The sequence below is a fragment of the Rhinolophus hipposideros genome, assembly GCF_964194185.1.
Source record: "Rhinolophus hipposideros genome assembly, chromosome: 9".
Lineage (NCBI taxonomy): Eukaryota > Metazoa > Chordata > Mammalia > Chiroptera > Rhinolophidae > Rhinolophus > Rhinolophus hipposideros.
In genome coordinates this window covers 7,824,330-7,837,509 of record NC_138055.1, presented here as the reverse complement: position 1 = coordinate 7,837,509, position 13,180 = coordinate 7,824,330, and the positions used below count along the sequence as shown (strand labels likewise).

At 53.8% G+C, this 13,180-nt stretch overlaps 1 protein-coding gene across 3 annotated transcripts in view; it reads left to right on the top strand.

Annotated features, from left to right (window-relative positions):
* CACNA1I (calcium voltage-gated channel subunit alpha1 I) overlaps positions 1-13,180 on the top strand; it is a 111,351-nt gene that overhangs the window by 37,294 nt on the left and 60,877 nt on the right. For all 3 annotated transcript variants that reach the window (XM_081061381.1, XM_081061380.1, XM_081061379.1), the window contains exon 5: positions 12,468-12,565. In XM_081061381.1, the coding sequence (XP_080917507.1) occupies positions 12,468-12,565 (98 nt within the window). The remainder of the gene's footprint in view (positions 1-12,467; positions 12,566-13,180) is intronic.

Sequence of the window (13,180 nt, the reverse complement as noted above, 5' to 3'; positions counted from 1 at the left end):
CAAGTCTCCCCTTCTCCACATGAAATGTCCCCAGTACGTCCCACCATTTGTCAAAGGACAGGTGAGGAGGCCTCGCCTGCTGGATTCACTTTAAGTGACCGAACCTGTCTCAGTCCCTGGCTGGAGGGTAGGACCAACCAGTGATGACTTATGGGGCAGAGAGAATGGACTGCCTGGTCCTAGTGCCACGTGGGATTGTGGTGACCGGTTGAGTGGCTGGGCTCCCTGTCACCCCCACGTGGTGGTCGCCCTCCAAGCCAGTTCTCTCCCATCTTGGAACTAAACACAGTTGTTTGCTTCTTTTTAACCCAAGTGTCAAACTTTGCATGTGTCCCCGTGAACTTCATCTTGCAATGATCTCTTGGAGTACTGACTCAGTCACTCATTACATTTACTTCCTTCCTGTGCTCGATCAGCCCAGGTCAGCAAGCCTGGTGGCACCTCACCAGAGATTCTCTTCCAGTGTGTGACAAAGCCCTGGTAATAATCATCGGGTAATAGCTGAACCCACCTCCCTGTCTTCTTTAAGCCACGTTTTCTGTCTTTGTCCGTTAGGAGGCCATGAAATCGTCAGTGGAATTCTTGTTGCACTTGAGACGTTCTTTACCTGTACGTCTCCCTTGGTGCATGGTGCTGGTAATTCTACCTCCTCCCCTAACCAAAAGCGGGAAATGGCCTTTGCCAGCCTCAGGGAGAGGCCTGGGCATCTCTGGTAAAAACTTCTTCAAGACTTCTAGTGCTGGGTCTATAGGACGGACCAGGGCTGGAGGGCTGGGCTGCACGGATCTCCCCGATGAGGCTGAGGCAGAGCCACGCCAAGGGCCTGGCTGGCATGGGCCCCACCTGAGGCGAGAGCAGGGAAGAGGAGCCGTAAGTCTGAAAGCCTTCGAAAGCTTCTGACTGGGACTGTGATGGCATCTAATGGAGCCGCTGAGGGAGGAGTGCAAGGGCGACCTCCCTGATCTTCAAACATGTGCACAGCCTTGCACCCCTTCTCAGTGCTCCTCAAGATTCAGGGAGCAATAGGCTGACTCGGGTACATGTTAATGTACAGATTCCTGGGCCTCACCTCCGGGATCCGGACCCAGCAGGTACAGCAGGGCCTAGGAATCTGCATTCTAGCCAAAAGCCCAGGTGGCTCTGCTGCCGGTGGTCGAGTTCATTCGACCCTCATTGGGGCTCCTCTTCAAGTGGAGATCATGAGTCCCAGTTCTGGGAACTGTAGAGAGGGGAAGAGGTATGGGGAGCTGCTCCAACTCTGCTCTGCGTCCAGGATCTGAATTCATTCTGACAGGTAGATGTACTTTGTGAAAAGAACAGTGGAGGCTCATCGTAAGAATTTCTGTCATTAATGGGATTACCACAAATAGCAGTAACATCAGTAACCCAACACCTGGCCAGGGAGAGGGAGGAGAGGCCAGGTCAGGCTTCATCGCACCCTGGAAGCATCTTCTAAGTGCACAGCTTCCCGCCCCGACTCTCACAGGCTCTCAGGAAACAAAATGTTAATAAGAACAGTTTCTCAATTCTGGACTGCAGCTTTCTAAAAAGATCAGGCAGGCACATCGCCTCTGTGGTTGCCTGCTGAGAGTGCCTTTTGTCCAAAGTGCCCCATCAGTGGGACTTTAAAAAGCAAAGGGAATTGAATCCTCTCAGACATCACGCAGGGCGGGGTATGATAAAAACAAGAGCATCTGCTGAGTCCTCACTGTGGGCCGCTGCTGTGCGTGACCTAGTCTAATCTTCCGACAGACTGACCAACCGGCTCTGAGGAAGGGACTGTGGTCAGTTCCATTTCACAGATAATGCACAGGGAGAGGGCGTGACCTGCCCAAGGTCATGGGCTGGTAAGGGGCACAGGGGCTGCTGGACGTCGGGAGCTTGACTTCAGCAGCTGGAATCAAGTCCTGCTTCTGTGTAATTTGCTGGGGGTGTTTGTCAAGGATGCTTTTGGTTGCAAGGAACAGAACACCCAACCCACAGTGGCTCAAGCAAATCCTGGGGTGTTTTTTCCTGACGTAATATGAAGCTTAGAGGTCAGTGGGTAGTGGTGATGGCTCTGTGATGTCCTTGGGATTTTCCAGGCCTTCCTTTCGTGCTCATAAGGTGACTGCTGAAGCTGTGGGCATCACGGTGCACAGACGGCAGAAAGGATAAAGGGAGACAGGGCTGTGGCAGCCGCACCTGTCCAGTTGGATCAGGAAAACATTTTCTTTTCTAGATTCTTCCCCTGTCCCAGCACACGTGGCCAGAACTGGGTCTTGTGGCCATCCTTAGCTGCAAGAGAAGCTAGGAAAGTAGGAAACATCATTGAATTTGGCTAAATCAACCAAGAATTGTTCCCTGGGGTCAGGCAAGATTGGAAGAAGAGAATACTCATTGGGTGGGCAACTCTCAGAGTCTGCCACATTCCTTTCCCAGCGTCTGAGTTTGTCTGCTCTCGGCCAAAGCTGTGGCCATATCATGTCTTTAAGTCCTGGTCGGGACCTGGGGGCTCTGCCAGGACTGACTGGTCAGGGCGCGTGATTTTTTGAGAAATGTGAAGTCAAATACCAACCAGTACAAGCTCCACAGAGGCCTGTGCCTGCCAGCAGACCTGGCTGTGGTTATGGGCATCGGGGGGTCATCATTGGGGCTGTTCCCAGAAGCCCTTGCAGCTGGCCTGCCTCCTGCATGGCTCTGTGTGCACTATCTGTGGGTCAGGGAAACACACCATTTGTCAGCAGGCCCAGAGCACCCTCCTGGCCGTGACACTGGCTTTACACCCTGATTTGTCCTGGGCTCTACGAGTCTGTCAGCTCTAAGGATGGGGTGCTCGGCAAGGCTGAGGCTGAGTCATCATCCTGGAGTCCCCTGGGCCAGCATGGAGGAGGAGGCTCCGCAACATGTCTGTGTCATATCTGTTGTATTCAGGCACCCCAGAGTTGGGGGAAGTGTCTGGGGCCATTTTCTTTAAGCTTAACTGGCCGTTGGGTGGGTGTGGACCTGGGAAGTTTCCAGCGGGAACCGTGGTGTAGATGATTCCACATTTGCATATGGAGTAGAGTGGGAGAGTGAGAGTGATGATCACTGCTCAGGTCCGTTTCCATGGAAATGGGACGCCAGATGCCATGGGGGAGGGGACTTAGTCACTAGAGATTCTCAGGCCACAGGTCGACAAGCCAGACACCAGTCAGTCATGAATCACGCAGGACTCTCTCAGTTACACGGCACAGGAATCTGCCCAACCTAGTTTAAGGGAATTTATCATCTCCTTTACCTGAAGTCCAGGGGTCTCTGGCTTTAGGGTCTGCTTGATGCAGAATCCTGAAGGATGTCACCAGATAGTGTGTCCTCTGTCCCACAGCTCTGTTTGTTCCTGTGCGGACCTCCATCCCTGGCAGCTTTCCTCTTGGGTGGAGGGTGGCGGGGGGCAGCCTCAGTGTTCATAGCCTTCTCACTCGGGTTCAACCCCAAAACCCCTTTCCTTTCCCAACCACTCCAAAGAGTGTGGAATGGAGCCTCCTTGGCTTGAATTGGCTAATGAGTATCATGTGCTCATCCCTTAACCAATCACTGTGGCGGGAATGAGGCAGGGCTTTGATTGGCCAGACTTAGGTCAAGTCCCACTCAGGCACTGGGTGTGAGGTCAGCCCCATCCATGCCACGTGGCCTGAGAGTGGGCAGGATGTACTTGGCAAATTAATCCTAGGACTTGGCAAATCAATCCCTTAGGAGCAGCGAAGGGCGCTCCAGCAGGCAGAAACCACCAGCGCTGAGATGATTTACTAGAACTGTTTGCTAACTGGGCTGGGTGCTCTTACTTTCTCACAACCTTGAGAACTTGGAAGATGAAGAAATAGAGGCTCAGAGAGATTAGCAGGTCACACCTCTTGTAGGGGCCGGATCAAGGATGTACTCAGGTACAACTGACCCCAGAACCCGTTCAGACTCACGGCATCAGGGGTGTTACCTTTTCAGAGGCCAAAATATTTCAGTTGATCTGCTGGGAGGACTTGGGCAGCCTCACCAGCCAGCTCTCAGAATGCTGCCGTTGAGTGCCCTGGAAGAGACATTTCTGGTCGTGCTAAAAGTGTCTCTATCTGGTTCCCAGCAGCCATGCCCACCTGCCGTGGTGCCAAGATTACTTTGGAGTAATGGAACTAAATTTCATATGAGGCAGACATGAGGCATATTTGGGACACATACAAAAAAATTACACACTGTGTTTCCCCCAAAACAAGACCTAGCTGGACAATCAGCTCTAATGCGTCTTTTGGAGCAAAAATTAATATAAGACCTGGTATTATATTATATATTATATTATATTGCATTACATTACATTATATTATATCCAGTCTTATGTTAAAATAAGACTGGGTCTTATGTTAATTTTTCCTCCAAAAGATGCATTAGAGCTGATTGTCCGGCTAGGTCTTATTTTCCGGGAAACAGGGTATTGTTGCTTATCTGAAATTCAAACTTAACTGAGCAGCCTGTATTTGTCTGGCAACAATACTCAGAGATAAAAACTTCTGGAACATTGTCACCTGAATGGAGCCTTGGCGAGACAAGGTCCAGGGTCTCCGGCTGATGAGGTCGCTGGAGCTGCCCGGGTTCCCACCTGCCCGGGATCTGTCTATGCAGCCCTTCCTTTGACTTTGTTGCCCCCAATTCCCCCTTTACTTTGAACTTGGCCTGCGTTGGGTTCAGAACATCAGTTTCTTTATCAGTCAAGTGGGCTACATAACCCCTGTTCTTCTGGTTTCATAGGATTTGTGTGAGGCTATATGTATGTATGTATATATATACACACACACGCATGCGCACACGCACGCACGGTCTCACAATTAAGTTCACGAACTTGTTGCAACGCTGTTGCTAATCTTTTTTGCTCTCAGAGGGATTATTCATTATGAATTTGTATCAACTGGACAAACAGTTAACCAAGTTTACTAGTTGGACGTGCTGAAAAGGCTGCATGTAAAAGTTAGACGACCTGAACTTTTCGCCAACAATTCATGGCTCTCGCATCACGACAATGCACCAGCTCACACAGCACTGTCTGTGAGGGAGTTTTTAGCCAGTAAACAAATAGCTGTATTGGAACACTCTCCCTACTCACCTGCTCTGGCCCCCAATGACTTCTTTCTTTACCTGAAGATAAAGGAAATATTGAAAGGAAGACATTTTGATAACATTCAGGACATTAAGGGTAATACAACGATAGCTCTGATGGCCATTCCAGAAAAAGAGTTCTAAAACTGCTTGGAAGGGTGGACTAGGTGCTGGCATCGGTGCATAGCTTCCCAAGGGGAGTATTTCAAAGGCGACTGTAGTGATATTCAGTAGTGAGGTGTGTAGCACTTTTTCTAGGGTGAGTTTGCGAACTTAATTGTCTGACCTTGTATATACCGGGGGTGCCAAAAAACATGTCTACAAGTGGATACTTTGGTCAGCGTTGCTCAAGCAGTAGTTCGCCATAATCAGAAGTGTGTGAATGCTGATGGTAACCACTTTGAGCATCTTTTGCAATTGCAGAAGTCAAACATGACTTGTATTCATCTTTTGTTATTGGTATATATTGAGTATTAAAATTTTAATAGTTTTTTCTTTGCTCAAAATGTGTATACATTTTTTTTGGCACTGTGTGTGTGTGTGTGTGTGTCTATGAAAATAACCCATAAATCATGACGTGCTGGGTCAATGTTATTATTTCCTAATTCTCTCTTTCCATTATTTCCTTCTTCCCTTCCTCCGCTGAGCACCTACGCGTGCTGGGCGCCGGGAGAGTGGCATAGACTAGTGGTCTACCAACACAAACCTGAGTCATCACAGAGCCACCTTCTGACAGATGATCTGCCGTATCCAGCATCTCAGCTTCCTTTCCATTAGCTACATCTTAAATTACATTTTAAGAAAGCCCCGTGGGCCCCTTTGCAAAGATTGAGGAAACACCCTATTTTTATCAGCAACATACAGAAATCATCTCCTGGGAGGGGGATTTCCTGGAAAGGTGTTAAATCTCAGTCATTTATGTTGTTTCTTGTCAGCTCCAAGATTTTTTTCTGATTTTTGTCCTTCAAGTTATTTGTTTGACAAGCCGGCATGGGGAGCCCTAGGCTGGGTGCTGGGCACCGGGCATCCAGCGGGGACTCTGAGGAACAGGGACATGGCAGAGCATGCCTCGGAGCCAGAGGTGCTCTAATAGAGGCACAGTGGGGCACCAGGCAGGAAGGAGAGCTCACTTCTACCCGGGCCTGGGATCTGGAGAGCTGGGAAGGGTGCTGCGGGTGGAAGGATTGACAGGTGCAAAGGCACGTAGCAGGAAACAGCAAGGTGCACTCTGGGAGTGGAGAGGTTGGGGTGTCCTCGAATGCAGGGCAAGTGGTGGGCAGTGCTGGAGTCGTGGCCGGACACCTTGACCCCCTGGGCTTTCTTCAGCAGGAGGTGTACCCAGGGAAGTGTTAAAGCTAGCATCATGTGATTTGTGGGCAAGTGTGACGTGAGGCAGTGAGTGAAGCTGTGATGTAATACTAGCTTATACTGATTTGGCTCTGACTTGTGGCAGGCTCTGTTCTGAGCACTGAGTCCATGTAGGAACACATTCCATCTCCCCCACTCCTGGGAGGTTGGTTCAGTGACTTACTTGCCCGAGGTCTACTCCATACTCTGGGAAACACTGCCCCCAGGCTGGCCCTATTCTGTGGGGTGTGTGTGTGTGTGTGTGTGTGTGTGTGTGTGTGTTGTGCTTACCCGCCATCCTGCCAGCTGAGGGGTATTCAGGAGCCAGACCGCAGCCTGGCCTGATGATGGATGAGTTCAGGGTGGGGGTGGGCCCGCGGAGCTCCTGGTTCCCCCATTACCTAGCTGTGTGCAGGTAGAAGGACTGAGTCTCAGCCTCCTCTTGTGCAGTGGGTGCCATAATCCCACCGTGGGAAGGAGTGTAAAGTGCTCTCGACACATAGCGAGTGCTCAGGAGACCCTTCGGAATCAGCCAGCACTCGAGTTGTGAGTGCCAGAAACGCAATGCAAACGGGCCCCACGCCCCAGAGGGCATGTACTGGCTCGTATCACTGGGAAGTAAAGAGGGCAGGTCCAGGATTCAGGTACAGCTGGAAGGAGTTATCGGACCATATGGTCAGGATCCTGCCTCTCTCCAGCTTTGGCCTCAGCCTTCCTTTGTGTTGGCAAAATTCTCAGGCCACCACGGTGACAGGATGGCCATTAGCACCTCAGGGTTTCCAGGTGGTAGCTTAGCCAGGGAGAGCAGCCTGCAGTGCCCACTCAAGGGCTGGGTCTACCTGGGGCCACAGGCCCATCCTGAGCCCATCCAGTCGCGGTGGCGGGGGCCTGGCATCCACTGGTTGACCAGGCCTGTGTCTCTGGGCCTCTCCTGGGAGCTAGGGAAATTGGGAGTTGGAGAAGAATAAATGGGGGGGTGCCCTGAAGAGTGGATATCCACCTTCTGTTCCCACCCTAGCACAGCCACACCCGAGTCCCTCTCCCCAGATGACACCCAGGAGCCAAGTGCAGCCACTCTCCCCGTAGGCTGATGTCAGGACGAAAGTGCCCGCTTTAGAGCCTAAATTACTTACCTAATTAGGCGCTTGGGAGCTGGCAGGAGGCAGTGGAGGTTTTGTTGATTTTTTTTAGACTTTTAGCACTGAAGCTGTGTGATAAAGTAACTGTGTAATTAGGAATTAATGTCTCACTCCCGCAAGTGGTGTCTTCCGTGGGACCTGAGGGAAGTCAGCCCGGTGGTTGTTCACCCACAGCGGCCCTTCTTCACTTTCTCTTTTTTGAGGGTGGGGCACTCCCACAGCTGTCATCCAAGGTGGGAGGAGGAGGAAGGGGGTCGAAGAGGGTAGGACAACTCCTGTCACAAGTGTTATTCATGCTGGCAGATTCCCTGAGTGCCTACTGTGTGTGGTTCGGGGCTGGTGTGGGGGCTGTGTCCGAGGAGGAGAGAGGTGTGTAGCCAGCATCTAACCTATCCGTGGGTAATGCCGCAGTCCCCTGCCCTCGCTGGTCTACTTCTGAGGACCACATGTCAAGGGTCCCCGCTGGAAAGGCACCCTGGTTGCCCGTGGTGGCACGTGCTTGTGAGCAGCCCCTCACTGGCTTTTCTCCCTTTCTGTCTCCCTCGCTGTACTTCCTGGAATCACCTCCCAGGTGAATTGCTGCTCCCAAGTCTTTGGCTCAGGGTCTGCTTTGGGGGAACCCAGTCTAGACAGGAGCTGTGAACAGGGTGTGGGAGGAGCCAGGGCAGAGAGGGCTGAACTCAGCCTAGGGTACATGGAGAGAATGGGCAAGGCTTCATGGAAGACATGTTCTGCAAGGAAGGATGAAAGTAAGGAGAAGGGGCAGTTGGCAAAGGAAAGGGGGCAGAGAAGGGTGTATTTTGGGGAGCTCGGCAGGCCTGGCATTGTGCCTGGGGTGGATGGATTAGAAGCAGGTTTGGGGGGAGGGGCCAGAGGCCAGACCAGGAGGGCCTTGGAGGCTGTGGTCAGGGGCTTGGTCTTTGATCTGAGGGCAATGGGGAGCCATTGAAGCTTTGAGTTGGCGAGTGACACAGCGAGATTTGTGTTTTAGGAGGTTTGCAGCTGACGGAGGATGGGCTGTAGGGGGAGGAAGCAGGAAGCTGGAGACCAGGTGGGAGGCTGCTGCAGCTGTCAGGAGAGAGGGATGGTGACCCGATTCAGGCAGGGCTGGTGGAGCTGTCAGCAGACTGTCCCAAGTTGGGCTTATTGGTCCGTGGACTCACCATTGGGAGAGCGTGCTCCCCAGAGCGGAGACAAACCCACAGCTCTTACCTCCCAGTCACGTGCTCTGCCCATCTCTCCTCTTCCTAGTCCAGCGTATCCCCTCAGAGAAGAATGAGAACTACTGGAGTCTTCACTGTGCGCCTACTATGTGCTCTTTATCATTGAATGCACTTCTACCCGGTCTTGCTCCCCTAGACAGGAGAGGCAGTAGCAGCAGGACACCCCCAAAAGGTTCATGAAATATAGAAGAGAGAGCTAGGACCTGGGAGAAATGTTTAGGCAAACAGATTCCCTGGAAGCATCCACAGTGCCAAGATCTTGCCTGCTGCTAAGAACTCAGTAACTCATCGCATTTCCCCTTTTGACTTGACTGCCAGGAAGCTCAGAACTTGACACTAAGATCTTGACACTAAATTTGCCGAGAAATTTCTTTTGAGGGCTTTTCAGTGGGGACGCTGAGGGCTGCAACTGAGGAGGTCTCGGGAATTTTTGCCGAAGGTATGTTCTCATGCTGAAGACCTGGAGGGTCAGGTCAGGGGTGAAGGGCAGAGGCTGGGCTAATGTGTCCCTCAGAATCTGCCAGGCGGTGGCTGCTTCAGTCCCGCTCAGAGGTGAGGGCAGGAGTTTGGTGAGTCTCCCAGGAGAGGGTTGGGGTCGGGAGGTATTCAGCCCCTAAAGTTTGCGAACTGGGTAATCGTGAGGCTCAGTAACATATATCCAGTCACAACTTGCAACTCACTCGGGACCCCTCCCCGCACCCCCTTACTTGGTTTAGAGAAACAAAAGGAAAGTGAACTCTTCTCACCATAGGGCCTGAATACGCACAGCATCTATCGAAGTTCCCCGTTCTTGCTCCCCAGCCTATCCCAGGGCAGGGGCCATGGGAGGCACCCCTCACTTCATCAAGAACCAGGAGTCCCAGTCTGTGGACCACAGGTTCTGTGAGGAGGGACGTGGAGCGCGTGCGGCTGTGTGGCACAGGGAGCAGCCAGGGACCAGGCAGGTTGTCCTGAGGGCCCCCACAGCGGCCAGACCCTGGGCGGCTTGTAGCCTCGGTCTGCCCTGGTCCAGGGAAACATGGAGAGGGTTGAGGTGGGGTCTGAGTCCTGTGCGAGGCTCAGACAGGTTGCTGCAGGGTGAGAATGAGACAGTCTCTGGCAGGCAGTAGGCCTCCAAAGTCATTTGCTTTCCTCTGTCTACCCATCGTCTATCAAGCATCTGCTTTTGTTGTGAGACTTCATGGTGATGGACCGAATCCTGGGCTGGCACCTGCTGGAGCTCCTGGAACATAGGACCAGGGTGGGTTCAATGTGGCATAGGCTGGGCACCCCTACCTGCAGCACACCCAGCAAAGCATAAACCAAGCCTGGGGTCCCAGTTCTCCCCAGGGTCCGGTGCCACCCCCGTTGGCAGGATGGAGAGAGCCAGGGCTGGAGGAAAAAGGTTGTGTTTATGGGGGTGGGGTGTGGGGGTGGGGTGGGCTGGAGATGAGCCTGGCGGCCTGTGATGGGCTGATGTGGTGGGTCTCGTAAACCTGGTGTGTGCGTGTGTGTGCGTGCATGTGTGCGTGCGTGTGCCTATGTGTGCGTGTGAGTGTGTGCCTATGTGTGTGCGCACGCGTGTTTGTGTGCGTGTGTGCGTGTGTGCATGTGTGTGCATACATGCGTGTGTGTGTGTGCGTGTGTGTGCGCCTGTATGTGTGCCACCTCCGCAGCGTCTCCATCACACATATCTCCTTGGCTGCCTGGAGAGCTCTTTCTACAAAATCTGAGAGCGACAGTTTGGTGCCCTCACAGCGGAATCCACTCCGTTCGCGCCCCCTCCCCAGAGCATCTGCCCTCAGCCACGGCTCCCCAGGCGCGCCTCAACCTCTCCATCTCCGCCTGGCTGCTGCCCCTGGCACCCCTGGCTCCCTCCCTCCCTCCTCCTCTGATCCCCCAGGTCTCTGTCTCTAGTTTTAGGGCTCTGTCACTTTTTTGTCAGGCCCCCCTCATATGAATTTGGGCTCTGGTAGGAGTATGTGTTAATGAGGGTGTCCAAGGAATGAATGTGTATGTGCACCGATGGTTGTGTGCAGGTGTGTGACTCTGTGTGTGTAAGGGTGAGAGAGAGAAAGCAGTGGGTTGGGGAGGAGAGAGAGAGAGAGAGAGAGAGAGAGAGAGAGAGAGAGAGAGAGAGAGAAATGAGCCAGAGCCTGTGCCTCGGAAAGCTGGGGGATGGATGGAAGCATTTCAGGCAAAGGAAGCTTTCACTCAATTATACCTTAGCAGTGGGAGGGGTGGTGGCTTTACAACAGTCGGACAGGTTTGCATGGTGTGTAGGAAAAGCCTACATTTCCTGCTGATGGTGGTGGCAGGTGGAGCTAACAGCACTGCTGGAGCCTTGGGGTCTGATGTTGGGGTGGGGAAGGGTTTGGTGAGTGGGGCACCCAGGGCTGCATGCCCCACGACCTGTCTTTCAGTGGAGGGTGGGGGACAGGTAACCACTGAGCAGGTAGGATCTGGTGGAAGGTCAGGGAACTACAGAGGGGACCCCGGAAATCTGACTTCTGTGGAGATCTGAGAAGACTTCCTGGAGGAGGCAAACTGCCTCCAAGGAGCTGCAGGGCGGATTGACTGTGTGTGTGTGTGGGGGGGGTGGTGAGGCCCCGAGGCAGTGATGAGGGCTCCAGTCTTGTCTTCGCCTTTGAGTCTCTTCCCCGCCCAAGTGCGTACTGCTGAGGGTAGGGGCCGGGTCTGGGTCATTCTTGGATCTGCAGCTACACTGGTTTGGTTCACTATGGACTGTGGTGTGGAAAAACTTTTAGGACTCCAGGGACAACTGCATAAATACAGTTTCAATGGGCAGCGATGAGGGAGGGGCAGTCCAGGCAGAAGGGACAGTGGGAGCAAAGGCCCGGAGCGGGGGAGTGCAGTGAACCTGTGGGACGAGCCTGGGGGCCTTGCAGCCATATCCAGGAAAGAGTGGATGATTCCTGCAGCAAGGTAGGGTGCCTGCCACATCCCTGGAGATGTGGCCGGTGGTGCCCAGCCTGGCACGAGCCCGTGATGGAGCTCAGAGGCCGGAAGAGCAGGGAGGGAATGGGTGGACCTGGTGAGGCTCCTGGCTTGAGCCTCTGCCCACTCGCTGGGTGACCTGGGCACGTGTGAGGTCAGCTCTCTTGCAGTCTCCTCTCCACCAGTAACCCTGCCTAGGGGGCCCCTGAAGACTCGGAGAAGTAAGGGCAGGGGCTCCACTCAGGCCTCTGCCCACAGCAGGGCTTCCAGACGCTGTTGCTGCTGGGATCCTGATGGTGGGCCGCCTTCTGGGGTTAGCCTGGGGCTCTCCGCTCCTCAGTTCCCACCGCCCCCAGGAACGGGAACTTTCAGAGGCTACTCTGGGGGTGGGGGCAGAAGCCACCTGGCACAGTGCTGGGCACACAGTGGGGACGGCCCAAGGTCTCTGCTCCTCCATTCCCTCTGCCCCCAGCTGCAATTACTGGATCTTCAGGACGGTCTAGGAGGGTGATGTCACCAGCCCTGCTCACTAAGGAGGAGACAGCTCCAGGCCCTATGGCTGACTGAGGCGCAGCCTGGATTCTGACCCCCTTTTCTTACTTACCCCTTTCAGGCAGGCATTGGCACACGTGGGTGGGTGTGCGCGGGCAGAGGATTATGTTTGGCCCATGGCCCTGCCTGTCCCTCCTGCTCCGCCCCTCACTTTCCCCCACTTTCTCCACAGGATGGTCGAGTACTCCCTGGACCTTCAGAACATCAACCTGTCAGCCATCCGCACTGTGCGAGTCCTGAGGCCCCTCAAAGCCATCAACCGCGTGCCCAGTGAGTTGGCGCCCCTCCTTCATCCCTGGCCCACACAGACACCCCTTCATCCAGTGCGTTCCAGTGCCAGGCCCGTGCTGGGCACACACCCTCTCAGTGACCGGACAGATGTGGCTGGTGTCACGGGCTCATGGGTCGGTATTTGGGCCTGAAGATGCCAGAGGGTGGCCCTGACACCTCTGAGTCCCAAAAGAACTTGGATCGCAGCATGCTGGGGAGTCTGGCTTTTCAGGGGCAAGGTTCCTTGGGGGGAGGTGGCTGTCACAGTGGGCAAGGTGGGAAAAGAAACTGCTTAGTTTGAGGGAGAGCATTGTGAAGCTTTTCACCAACAAGGGGAACCCCGGACTCGCTCACTTGTGCTAAGGGACTTAGAACTCCAGCTCCATCACCCACCCACATGTGAGGGGGTATGTACGTGTGGGGTGCGTGTGCACATGGGAGGTGTACACACATGGCGGGATGTGCACTCGTGGGGTGGATGTGTGTACATGTGACAAATGCACACACGAGGGCTGTGTGGGCACCTGTGTCTGTCCTCCCCCTTCTTTCCTCTCCCACTGTGTGAGGAGCTCATTAGATGGCTCCTGGCTGTGGAGGTCACTTCCAGGTCCCCTG